Consider the following 12,273-nt stretch of genomic DNA (forward strand, 5'->3'; position numbering starts at 1 on the left):
CAAAAGCCATGAAATGTAGAGTCTCGGATCCTTAATATTTATTTACGATTCAGGTACAATTAGACAGATGTTATACTAAATCTGGGTGATGAAGCAGATCTGTATGTTCTGACAGCATTCAGCTTTCTGTGGGAAAGGTAATTATTAACTCCCAAGACACACCTGCTGAGTCAGCCGCTCCCGCTCCTTCTCCAACATGTAGGTGACATCATCTCCTTCAGCAGTGTCCTGGGCATGCCGCTGCCTCTCTTCCTCAAGATCCAGTATCACCTTCCAAACACAGACACTTCAGTCATCTTTTTATGGAAAAGCATTTACATACATGTTCAGAAACCCACTCTCCATGTGTCCTTAGTTTAGCCTTCAATAAATAATTTGTATGTTTGTCTCCAGTTTATAGCGCAGCTTTAAAAATGTATTTTCCTCACAGAATTTCAGTTTTGGCTGGTGCTTGAGACAGGATTTACTAACAAGGTCATTAAGACAAAAACCAGGAGCATATATACAGCCTCATGAGTATGTTTTTAGATATTGGTTCAAGGGAAATTTGCATTATGATATGCAGTTCTCTTTTACTCCTGGGGGAATTCTGCATCACTGTGCATGTGCAGAATTTATATCCCCTGCAGAAAAATTATTTTCTGACAGGGAAACAAAGGGAAGCCACAAGTGTGGTCATGTGACCCAACCCAGCAGTATGTTTTGGGTGCCCAGGGCAGTCAGCAGAGAGGTGGGGCAGGGGGCCACCTGGCTGGTGGCTCCTACCCTGGGCCAGGCTCAGCTGCTCGGGCTGGGGAGGACAGGACTTCCTCTTCCCCTGCACAGCATCTGGGGTGGGGTCAGACCCACCCCCAGAGTTCTTCCCCCACTGCAGAAAGCTCTGCAATCTCCTGCACCATTGCTCCTCAGCTGCAGGGGGGGGAGGGATCCCTGTATAGGGAGCTGCTCCACCATCCACCCAATGCCCATGCAGCCAGACGCTCACACTCAGAACCCCCTCAATGAGCCCCAGACCCCCATGCTGAGCTTTATCCACCTGCACCCAGACAACACCCCCTGCTCCCCGCAGAGTCCCATTCCTGTTGCACCCAGAGCCCCCTAACAAGCCCCAGTGCATCCAGATCCCCTGCACACTTATATCCTGCCCAAACCTGGTGCACCTGGCATGGAGGGGCAGGATTGGTCCTTGCGCTGTGTCAGGGTTGTGTGCAGCCTCACTGCTGAGTCTGTCCTCCAGGGGAGGAGCTGAAACGTGATCTCCCAACCTCCCTGCAGCCAGGGGCCTGTGCTTCCCCAATGCCATACTGGAGCGTCCATATTAATTTTACAAATAAAATGTGCAGAGTTTTAAAATATTGTGTGCAGAATTTTTACGGAACAAAATGCCCTCAGGAATACCCCTGCTGTGTCCTGGGAGAGATTTGAAGCTTGCAGCACAAATATTTAAGCCTGATTTGACAAAAACAAATGTATTTAAAAATAACTCTAATTTGTTCTAACACTTGACACAAAACTGCCTACTATAAGGCCCAGTCAAGAAGCTCCTTCAAATTCTACCCTGAATTAAAATAACTGAGATTCCATTAACTCAGAACAAGAGTCAACATACAAACTTTCCAGTCAGATACTGCAACTCTGCAGTATATCATGACCAAAATTCCAGTTCTCCCAAACAAATTCACCAAGAACTCAGCATCTACTCAATCCTTCTGACAAAGTCATTTTCTATAATCTTGCACAAACATATCAGTGCGCCTTATGGGGAGGGCTAATTTGGGTTTAAAAAGTGATTATAGCCAAATATATGGCTGAAAAAGTGAAGTAATGTTTCATATTTATTTTTTCAATGACTTACATGTCAAATTACTTAGTAAATTGAGCAAAGATTACTTCCAAATGTCTTCTCTACACACACTGCCTCAGATCTAAAAGTCAAGTTGCTTACTGCCTCTCACATTGATGTAGTAAATATGCTGCAATCAGAACTGCTTTAGACAGTGGTGGCATTAATGTAAAAGGCAGAATAGAATCCAGATCGCTGTCTCATAGCCAATACAGGAGTAAAAACTCATTTTGAATCTTATAGGCCAACATCATTAACTAGACACAATGGGCCCATTTTTTCTCTCGCTCTCTTACTTCTAAAGGGAATAGACCTATTTACATGAGTGCTATAAGCAAGATTTACAGAATCAGGCCACAGCAAGAAGTGACTTTGCTGAGAAGGAGTCATTTTTGGATAATGGCTTTTAGTTCAGACAAGCCACCAGATGACGAAATTCATATCTACTAATTTGTAGCTGCTTCCCTTACTTTACTGGTTGCAGTGTCTACACTGGTAGCAAATATTGGTTTGACTCTGTTTCGAGAGGAACAAAAAAACAAAACAAAACTGGTTGACACCCTTCCAAAAGCTGAACTCTGCAAACTAAGTACACTGAAGGGCAAATAAATTAAAGAGTTGTGAGATTCCAATGAGTCCAGGTCAGTGGAAGTTCTTGTTTGTCTTCATACTTATGTGCAGCTTTCCACTGTAAGCCAGATAAGCACAGCTCTGGAGAGGTGGGGCCTCTAAAGAGAGTGTGGCCAGAGCTTTTACTGAGTGTGCCTTTACTATGCATTCATGCCAATTTGGGAGACGGTTAAAGCAATATTAAAAATACCTAGCAGGCATGAAAAATAGCCCTTGTTAAACAATATTTTTGGAGGAAAAAATGTGTACATGTAATATAAAAGTCTATAAGGAGAAGCTGCATACCAACCAATTATATTTCTCTTTTAAATAATCAAATATAGACCATTCAGTTAACCCACAGGCATAGTTCAATGCTGTGTTTGCTCTGAGAGCTCAGTGCTGCTGTGAATTGGCAAAGCTTTCTGTGTGATGACATGTAAATGAAAGGACTTTTTTCCCCCTAAGTTTAGTTCGTACTATACTTCCCCAATCTGAGTAAGCTATTTCCTCCCTACATTTTCCACAGATCTCCCATTAATAGAACAGCAGCACATGTACCTTTGTATTTACAATACACAGTCTTTACTAACTGTACAATACTGACCAATTAAAGCTTTTTAAAGCTACAAAGTAGGACTGTTTAGCAACTACAGGAACTCCTTTTACATTTAACTTTCACTCTTTACCACACTAAAGCCAACAACATATTCCTAAAAGTACATTATTTATAGTGAGTTCTATAGAAATTAAAACCTACCTTTCTGTGCCTGCTTTCTGCAGCAGCTAGTTGAGAGAGCATTCTTTCCTGCATATTTTTGCAATGTTTCATCACTACTTTAAGGATAGACAAAGGATTGGAGCAAACTGGTTGCTTTTCGCCATGATTTCCCACCTTCAGCATCTCAAAATCTCTCTGCAGAGCCATTAATGGGTCACTGATGTTGTATTTTCCATAGCGTTCTTCAATGAAAGTGTTTCTGTGCTGGGCCTGAAATATATAAATATGTATTTCAATTTATTAAAAGGTGGTAGCTGAAGAATCATACAGAAATGATTTGTCAATTTCCAGATAGAACAAATACCCCATCGTATTTTATCTCTGAGACGCAGACGTCCCTGCTGCATGGCAGCAAGATGTGATACAGACCTAGTTATCCGCTGGAGGGATAAAAGTATCTAGCATTGCACGTTTTTTCCTGACGAAAGGTGCTGGGTTAACAGAGACTAAAGAGCTCTACTAATCCATAGGACAGATAGACTAGAAGCTGGGGCAAGCAATACAGCAAGCTTCTTCACAATGACCGCACACCGACATCTAAATGGGCGATTAGTGCAGCCTCCATGGCCCATTTAGTCCTTGCCATCTCTGCTGATGCTGATAACAAGGGGGCCCATACGGGTCATGGTTTTTGTGGCGAATGCACTAGTTCTTTGAGACTTGGACATAGTCGAAACAACTTATTTCACAACCCATGAAAAGCTATCAAATGGCCACAGCGCACACGGTCAATGCTTAAACAACTTTACATCCTTATGCAGCTGGTAGACCTGGGTCAAAAAGTGCTCCCCCAAAACAGTCAAATGTCATGAGGGTTTTTTTTTTTTTTTTTTTTAATTGTTGCTTGAAATTGCATCAGAATTTTTTGACTTTTTTTTTTTTAAACCAACCCCAAAGCACAGCACAATATTTTGTTGAAAAATTTAGGTTCCCCCCCCACCGTCAAAACACAAAAATTTATCTGAAAGTTTCAACCCGTTCTAGAACCTGGGTTGGATTTACACCTACAGTATAGAAGAGACGCCAGTGTCCCAGGGCTAGACAGCATCCAGCACATCATCTTCTAACTGATGCCTTGTCTACACTGGCAATTTACAGCGCTGCAACTTTCTCGCTCAGGGGTGTGAAAAACCACCCCTCCGAGCGCTGCAGAGCGGCAGTGTAGACAGTGCCCCAGCGCTGGGGCCACGGCCCTTGTGGGAGAGCTCTCTCCCCGCGCTGGTGCCAGGACTACACAGCCATGTTAAAGCGCTGCCACAGCAGCCCTTCAACATGGCTAATGAAGACATGCCCTGAACGAGGAGCCATCAGTCCTTTAATAGGAATTTTACATAAAGGGGACCACTTGCTCGTCACTAAGTGTGGTGAGGACCAGTATATGCCATCCATCATGGTATAGTTTGAAGTTAATACAGAGCAGGAATGGGGTGAGGAGTCTTTTAGGGGTTTTTTTTGTTTGTTTTCTTTTTGAGTGCTGCATGGCTTACATGAAGTGTAGATTTATGAATACGTTTATTTTACCAATTACCACGCCTAGCAAATCATTTTAAAAGATCAAAACTGACCTCTACCACAAGATATAGGAAGAAAAGCTAGTTTCACAAGATACATGGCAACGTGGTACCAGGGGTGGGGGGAGAGGGGAGGCGGCATGGGGATAGGGTCTGAAAGTACAAATTAAGCACAAAACTCTGTCACACTGCAAACCGTATGTAAGTGAGCCAAAGTGCAGACCCAAAAGCATGAAATTTCCATCTCTATTTTCCTTCCTGCTAGAATCATTTCAGTTGAAGCTACTGATTTCCATTTTTGCTTTCCCCAACAGGAAGCTACATGCAAGAAAAGGAAATCCAGCTCCAAATGCCCATGTCTTTTGACTGTACTTAATTAAAATGCCAAAGAAACAAGAAGATGATCAATAAAAGGATTCTTTTCAACTGAAGTACCAAGGACCTCCTCTCCCCAAATGACCCCCAAAGTTTACTCATGTTAACTGAAACCAGACTGAAGTCAAAGCTGCTTGTTTTGTTAAATTCACTGCACCACGTGGGTGGAACAGGAGATCAGGAATCTGAACTCTTAGGTTCCATTCCTGGCTCTGCCACGGAAGTGCTGTGTAACTTTGAACAAGTCTCTTCACCTCACTGTGTCTTAGCTTCCCCTCATATACACAATAAGGTTTGTCTCCTAAGTTTATCCAAGTGAGAGTGTGTTCCATCAGTGACAAAGAATAAAAAGTGGGACAACTGCAGACTTTGAAACCTACCCTGACAAAGAGGGGCAGAGGTTTCACTAGCATTCATAAAGTCTCAAAAGTCCTCAGATGCAAGGTATCAGAGGTACTGAAAAGAAACTATTGCTTTACCACTTCCAGAATGCAACCACTGGCAAGGAAAGATGTGCCCTTTTCTAACATTCATGTACTATACTGATACTCCCAACCCTTCCCCTGCTCCATGGGGAAAGGATGCAAAAAGGAAAGGTTTCATAGCCTGAGTTTCCACAAATGCGCATGCTTTTCTGTCCCTACAATGTGTTATATATATGGGAAAAAAGTGAAGTATATCCAAGCACAGATTCAGAGAACACAAAAGCTCTCTACATAGAGGAAATTCCACTTCACCAATTATGTCATGTTTTGACTCATAATCAACACCATTTGCTCACTCTGGGTCAGAGATACCGAAAGAATCACTATTCCAAGAAACACAGAGCTCAGTGGAGAAAATGTAAACAAGGAGGCCTTTTATGAACAGTTTCTGCATCCAAGGACAAAGGAAGGAAATATTTTTTTCAACTTTGTAACTAACTCTGGTGGCCATGCATTTGCTTAACTACTAAAGTTCAAGCACCAGCTTGAAAAGGTTGCACATTACAGACAGCATTTGGACAATTGACATACTGAAGATTTATCCATCTGAGGGCTGAAGTGTGTAGGAACATTAATCCCAAAGATGACAACTTCTTTATACACAAAAATTACCCAGTAAAAGGAGTCAGTAAGCATCATTATGTTACTGTTTATAACTTAAAAGCGTCTGATTTTAAGCTCTGATAGGTCTTCCAGTGTCTCTTGAAGGCGCTTACAAGGTCATTACAAGTAACTCAATGTCTCGCTTAATTAGATTTTTCAATGGTTCTTAAATCTAAAAGAAGGCTTTTAATTCAGTAAATGTCCTCACAATCATTTCCTCTACCACAACAAAGATTTAGAAGAGCTTGTTCAGTGGGACTAACTAGCAACTTGGCTCAGTGCTCTGAACTCATCCTCTGTTAAACTCCCAACCTCCTATACACAAACCACAAATACCTTTCACAGCTGCTGTCTGCACTGTACTGGAATGAGCACATTAGCTAAACACCACTAAAAAGTATCAGAGCCACTACACAATACATACAGCATACTACAGAAACTCAGTAATTGGTGTGTAGATAAATAGAGCCAGCAAGCCCCAAGTCTCTGGTGTCCCATAACCTCTTAAAAGGAAAGACAGTAAATACTCAGTCTCCCTGACAGAGAGATTTAATAATTTAGTGATGTTTCACTGGAAGAGCAATTTTGTGCATCCTTCTGGCTGTAATATCATAATGACATTCACACTAGGCATTACAGAATTTCACTCCAACAATAACCTATAAATCTATATAACTGGTGAGCAAACAAGAGTCCTTAAAATTCTTTCACCCAGGTACAGACTAAACGAAACAAAGCATAACAAACAGCTAAACATCCAACACTCATTTCTTTCAATGACAGACAAGAATTAAAAAACCCAGCACACTTGGTATCCTATAAAAAATAAAATTTGGAGCCAACCGTTGCACTACAGAATGTGTTTGTTGGGCACCTGTCAAACAATGTTGCCTCTTCCCACTGCTTTGAACATTTACTAAAAAAGTTCAGAAGAAAATAAATAACACACAAGGAACAAGATTAAAAAAAATAAAAGTTACATATACACAAACACCTTCCTCCTCTGTTAAGAATTAGAATCAAAGGCACATGGTTTCAATTGCAGAATAAAAGAAAAGGTGTGTATGATGGTGGTAAGGGAAGAACACCCAGAGCTGAGATTTTCAAAAGCACTCCTTGGCCTAACTTTGCTCTGACTGAAGCCCATGGGAGTTTCACCATTGACTTCAACAGTAAACAGGCCAATGCTGAGCATTTTTGAAAATCTCACCCCAAATGCTCCCATCTCAAGGTACAATGCTATGATGTAAGTGATTAAAAACACAAATCTGGCATTCAGTGTAGCAAACATACCAATCAGAGGAGATGCCTTAGGGGTATCAGTTTCAGATTGGATACATTTAGACTAGTGTTTCTCAAGGACTGGTCCGTGAACGAGCGCCATCCCTGAGATCGTCCTGACACAGGTTAGGAAGGCAGCAAGCTGGTCTGTGGTATCATAAGGGTTGAGATACACTGATCTAGACTCCCTAGAGCCACAGGTATTAACCCTGACTCAGGGATAACTCAGCCCTTCATCCTTCCAAGGTTAGTAGAGTATCATGCATTTTCCTGGGTATAGGGCTGTTAAGCAAGACCTTTAAACAAAAAAATCTTGCCCGTTTTTTGCAAACAGTTAAAAAGTCATATGGGCAATTTTAAGAGCAAGGGTCTGCCCCGGTGCACTTGGCCAAAATTTTCCCTCTCCAGAGGATTCTGCAGTATGTCGAGAGCTCGTTGGTTGCTGTCCACCATCCCAGAAGTGATTGAATTTCACTGGTACTGTTCTGTACATCGTTTGCAAAGAACTGTGGGATCCACAAAGAGAAGTCACTACATAAAAATAAGATTGTTACAGTTTTCTAGACTCAGGGAGAGCATGCATAACATATGGCTTTGCCACTTGAGAGATGAGGCCTAACACTGCCTTCTGTGTATTAGTGTGTTTTATAATTTTATACATAAGCATGCACACATCTGGGTATCTTTATGAACATAAAACACATAAGTAAGCCATACCAAATTAAATACAGTAGCCTTTTCAGAATTAATAGAGTTCTTAACACTCATTCCACACATCAATGACTCTGTTGATCCTGTTAAATGACATACAGCTGTTGGAGGATAGGGAAAAACAAGATACCTACACAGAATACAGAATGAAACGTCACCCTAACAATCTATTGTTTCAGCCCTTTCACTTACTAAAGAGAAGTAAGACATGACTAGTAAGTGGCACAGAATAACTATTTTCAGGACATATTTTAGGTAGAAAAGTTAGGGTTGGTTAAAAACAAAGGGAGCGAGACTTTCAAAACTCAATATGGATAACATTTCCATGAGTTTCAGAGTAGCAGCCATGTTAGTCTGTATTTGCAAAAAGAAAAGGAGTACTTGTGGCACCTTAGAGACTAACAAATATAAGTGAGCTGTAGCTCACGAAAGCTTATGCTCAAATAAATTTGTTAGTCTCTAAGGTGCCACAAGTACTCCTTTTCTATCTTGTAGCTGCAATCAATAGCATTATGTCCTGTCCCCACCATCCCTCTCTTTCTCCCCCCCACCACATATACACAATAAATACTCCACTCTGTTTATAAACCTTCAAAAGTGTATATACCTTTTGTATCCAAATATGTATGATCAGAGCTCAAGAGACTGCTGTGAGGAAGAGGAAGGAAAAGGGAGTGCTGTCTTGGATAAATACGCTGCCAGTGGTTTAAATGAATCACAGGAAAAAACTAATGGATTGATTTTTTGAATAGATAAAGGGGAAAAATCCTCAATTGTTTCTGAAGCAATACAAAACGTGAGCAAACCAAACCCAACTACAGTTGTGTGGGAACATTTAAATGATCCAAGGACTGGAAAGCCTTTCAATAAATTAAAAAAAGTGTAAGTCCAGCTGGCCCAGTTGCTTTGATGGACAAGCTGTTTTCTCTTTTTAAATTGAATCCAACCCTGTAGTGGTTACACACTACCACAACAGAAACTCAGAAATAAATTCCAGCTTTAAAATGGTATTAGCACTTCTAATATTATCAGCACTTCTGAAAAAATTTGCTCCTAGCTCATTTCTCTCCAGGAAAAGCTTTCCAGAAAGTTTTGATCTGGCTCCATAAGGCATTAAGAAGGGTCCCTCCCTCCTCTGTCAGTGTAACTTAACATCCAGTCCACTTATGTGGAAACAACCAAAATCAAAAACCAAAACACACACACATGGTGTGTTCTTTATATATGATTTTTGTGAGGCCTGAAACTATCCACAAAGCCACATTTTTCTCCTGCTTTCAGGCATCATATTGTACATTTTGTTGAATCAAGCTAGGGTGGTTTATTTCCTGTCTGGGAAAGAACAAGAAGTTCCTCCTTGTTACTTTGTGAGCCATTAATGATTTTCCTGAACTGAAATAACCAAATGAAACTAAGCTACCTTTCAACAGTTCTCTCAAATCTAACTATCGTCATACAAATAAATACAAGTCAGCTGAGCATAAATATTTAACCATTTATGTCTAGACAACACAAAAACCATAACTAAATATACCATACCTCGAAAGATACAACACCCACCCACTCTCAAGAAATATACATTTATGAGTTTACAAAACATGTCAATTGTTTCAGCAGGATGCACTAGCAAATAGAAAGTCTGTAGAGAGATTATTATAACTACTACTACTTGCAGTCTGTTGCACAGGTGACATCACTGGAGACGTGGCTGAACAGATAAATCTTGCACTGAAAATTTTCAACCGAGTCCCTCTGAAATGAAATTGTGATGCAGGCTATGTGCATTAAATGACATAAAGCTGAGAGTTATCTGGTGGCTTAGGCCACTGAATCCATCTGGTCTTCTAGTTTAAGGGCACAGCCATTCACCTGGACAACTGAATATAATGTACTTACTTCCCAGTGACTGTCTCCTTTTAGTGTGGAAGTTGTTACTGGGGTTTGCATATTTATGTTAAATCAATATGCAAACTCAAAAAATAACTTAGTCGGCTGTCCAGGCTATTCAACTATTCTTAGAGGAAATACAAGATTCCTAGGCAGAAGAGGAGAAAATATTTGAAGTAGCACAACACAATTCAGCTAACTGGAAGACTAACAGCTACTCAAAAATAGTATTTCAGATTCTGTTAATGAAGATGTTGAGGCACACTGGGTGCTGCGGTAACTGGCTGGCTTTGTCCAATTTGAAGTAGTGTAACTGACCACTGCTAGTCTATTCTGAAAAAGGATCATTCTGGTTTTATGGAGCAGAAGCAATATTTGGAACAGTTACGAGATGTTTAGTGTGGAGATAAGCAAACTGATGGCTCCACTCTGCTAGGAAAACACTATTGTTTTATCTGGGGATTTCCAGGCTACTCAGGGCCGAATGTTTCCCACACAATATCCTTCGGGTTTCTTTCTTAATGTTCTTTTTACTGAAGATCTGGCTGAGACAGAACATTGCATCATGGCCTCTCAACCCTCCTCAACTTCCTTTACTGAACCACAAGGTATAAATTAGTGGGAATTTCCAACACAACCTTTATTGTTTGGACAGAAAAAGGGGAATGTATATATAGCAGTTAGATTTTAGTTATTTTCACATTAGGGAAAACAGGAATAAGTTTTTTAAACTGTTTTAATTTCATTGTATTTATCTGGACCTACAATTCCCCAGCAGTTTAATCTGTCCTGAAGTTCCTCCTTTAGATATGGAGAATGGCATATTCTTTAAATAGCTTCCCCTGCATTCTTGAACTTCCTTATTACTTCTTTCCCCAGAGACAGATGTTAGAAAATAAAGATAAGCTGAGGTCACAGTAATCGGGGTGGGGATTACTGACTTTGCACTACGCTTCCAGGAAGAAATACCATAAGGAATCAACTCCCTATCATTAGTCCCACAGCAACTCTGTATCTAAATACTGAACATGATTTGGACCAAAATGTGGTTACTAGTAGATATTTTTAAGACAAACCCAAAATAACAAGGCTTTTACCTATTGATGTATTTGGCTAGTCAGTAAATATTGAACCAACATAATAGCATTATCGATATTAAATGAAAAAGCCAGCGAGTTAAGGTAGAATCATAGAATATCAGGGTTGGAAGGGACCTCAGGAGGTCATCTAGTCCAACCTCCGGCTCAAAGCAGAACCAATCCCCAATTTTTGCCCCAGATCCCTAAATGGCCCCCTCAAAGATTGAACTCACAACCCTGGGTTTAGCAGGCCAATGCTCAAACCACTGAACTATCCCTCCCCCCTCAGACTTTGCTCACATAAAGGTTATGTTGCAGTTTGCAAGAAACCTAAGGGATGCTCCTAATGTACATGAAACGGAACAGACTACAGCTTCTCTTGTGTGTAAAACTGAAGTGTAGCCTAGAGACTACAAATCCCAGCATGATCCTGGCCTTCCAATTGATCAAGATGGATCACAGTAGGCTTGGACTCCCTAAACTGAAGATGAGGGCCCTCATGGGCTGAACTGGGCTCACAAGCTTCACTTTGGCCATCTCTATATTAAAGAAAACAGAATGTGAAGTTGAGACTATCACACAAAAAATATATTCAAGTAATAACACAGAGGGGAGAAAACAGTCACCTAATCGTATTTGTTGCGCAGAAGTCGCCCAGTTACTGGACAGGTGGGGGGCAGCACATTTTATCATGATTTACTGGGGAGCAGGGTCAACTTCTTAACTGAAACATTAGTGAAAGTTTCCTAAATATATACAGAAAAAGCTGCATCAAATATTGTAATTAAAGAGGACAGAGTACAGCAGAAGCCTGCTAAATCCAAGCACTTTATAATCGGCACAAAAAAGAAACAATATCAGTTGTCTTGCCCCTTCTCTCAAAGATTTAGTAGCTGCTGTAGCGAGGCCTTATGGTACTGAACAGAAAACTAGGAACTATAACTCAATTGACAACTGAACAGTTTGTTTTGGAATGCATTATCCTCACTTTATTGTTTATTCATCTATTTGTTCACTTGCAAAATTCAGTAATTCAGAGTCTCCCAGTCATTAATGCTAATTAGCTAGGTTCTGCTCTGCTATGAAAGAGCTTCAGCCTCAAGCAAGA

The 12,273-nt window shown here is 40.6% G+C and overlaps 1 protein-coding gene and 1 long non-coding RNA gene across 3 annotated transcripts in view; one reads left to right on the plus strand and one right to left on the minus strand.

Moving 5' to 3' along the window:
* Positions 1-5,287, plus strand: part of LOC141975689 (uncharacterized) — a 111,837-nt gene extending 106,550 nt beyond the window's left edge. The window contains exon 4 of the long non-coding RNA XR_012635992.1: positions 5,059-5,287. This is a non-coding gene — a long non-coding RNA (uncharacterized LOC141975689). The remainder of the gene's footprint in view (positions 1-5,058) is intronic.
* Positions 1-12,273, minus strand: part of CTTNBP2NL (CTTNBP2 N-terminal like) — a 129,266-nt gene that overhangs the window by 5,395 nt on the left and 111,598 nt on the right. For both annotated transcript variants that reach the window (XM_074936254.1, XM_074936255.1), the window contains exons 3-4: positions 3,213-3,443; positions 163-270 (exon numbers count right to left, since the gene is read on the minus strand). In XM_074936254.1, coding sequence (XP_074792355.1) covers positions 163-270; positions 3,213-3,443 — 339 coding nt within the window. The remainder of the gene's footprint in view (positions 1-162; positions 271-3,212; positions 3,444-12,273) is intronic.

Source organism: Natator depressus, chromosome 21 (genome assembly GCF_965152275.1).
Source record: "Natator depressus isolate rNatDep1 chromosome 21, rNatDep2.hap1, whole genome shotgun sequence".
Taxonomy (NCBI): domain Eukaryota; kingdom Metazoa; phylum Chordata; order Testudines; family Cheloniidae; genus Natator; species Natator depressus.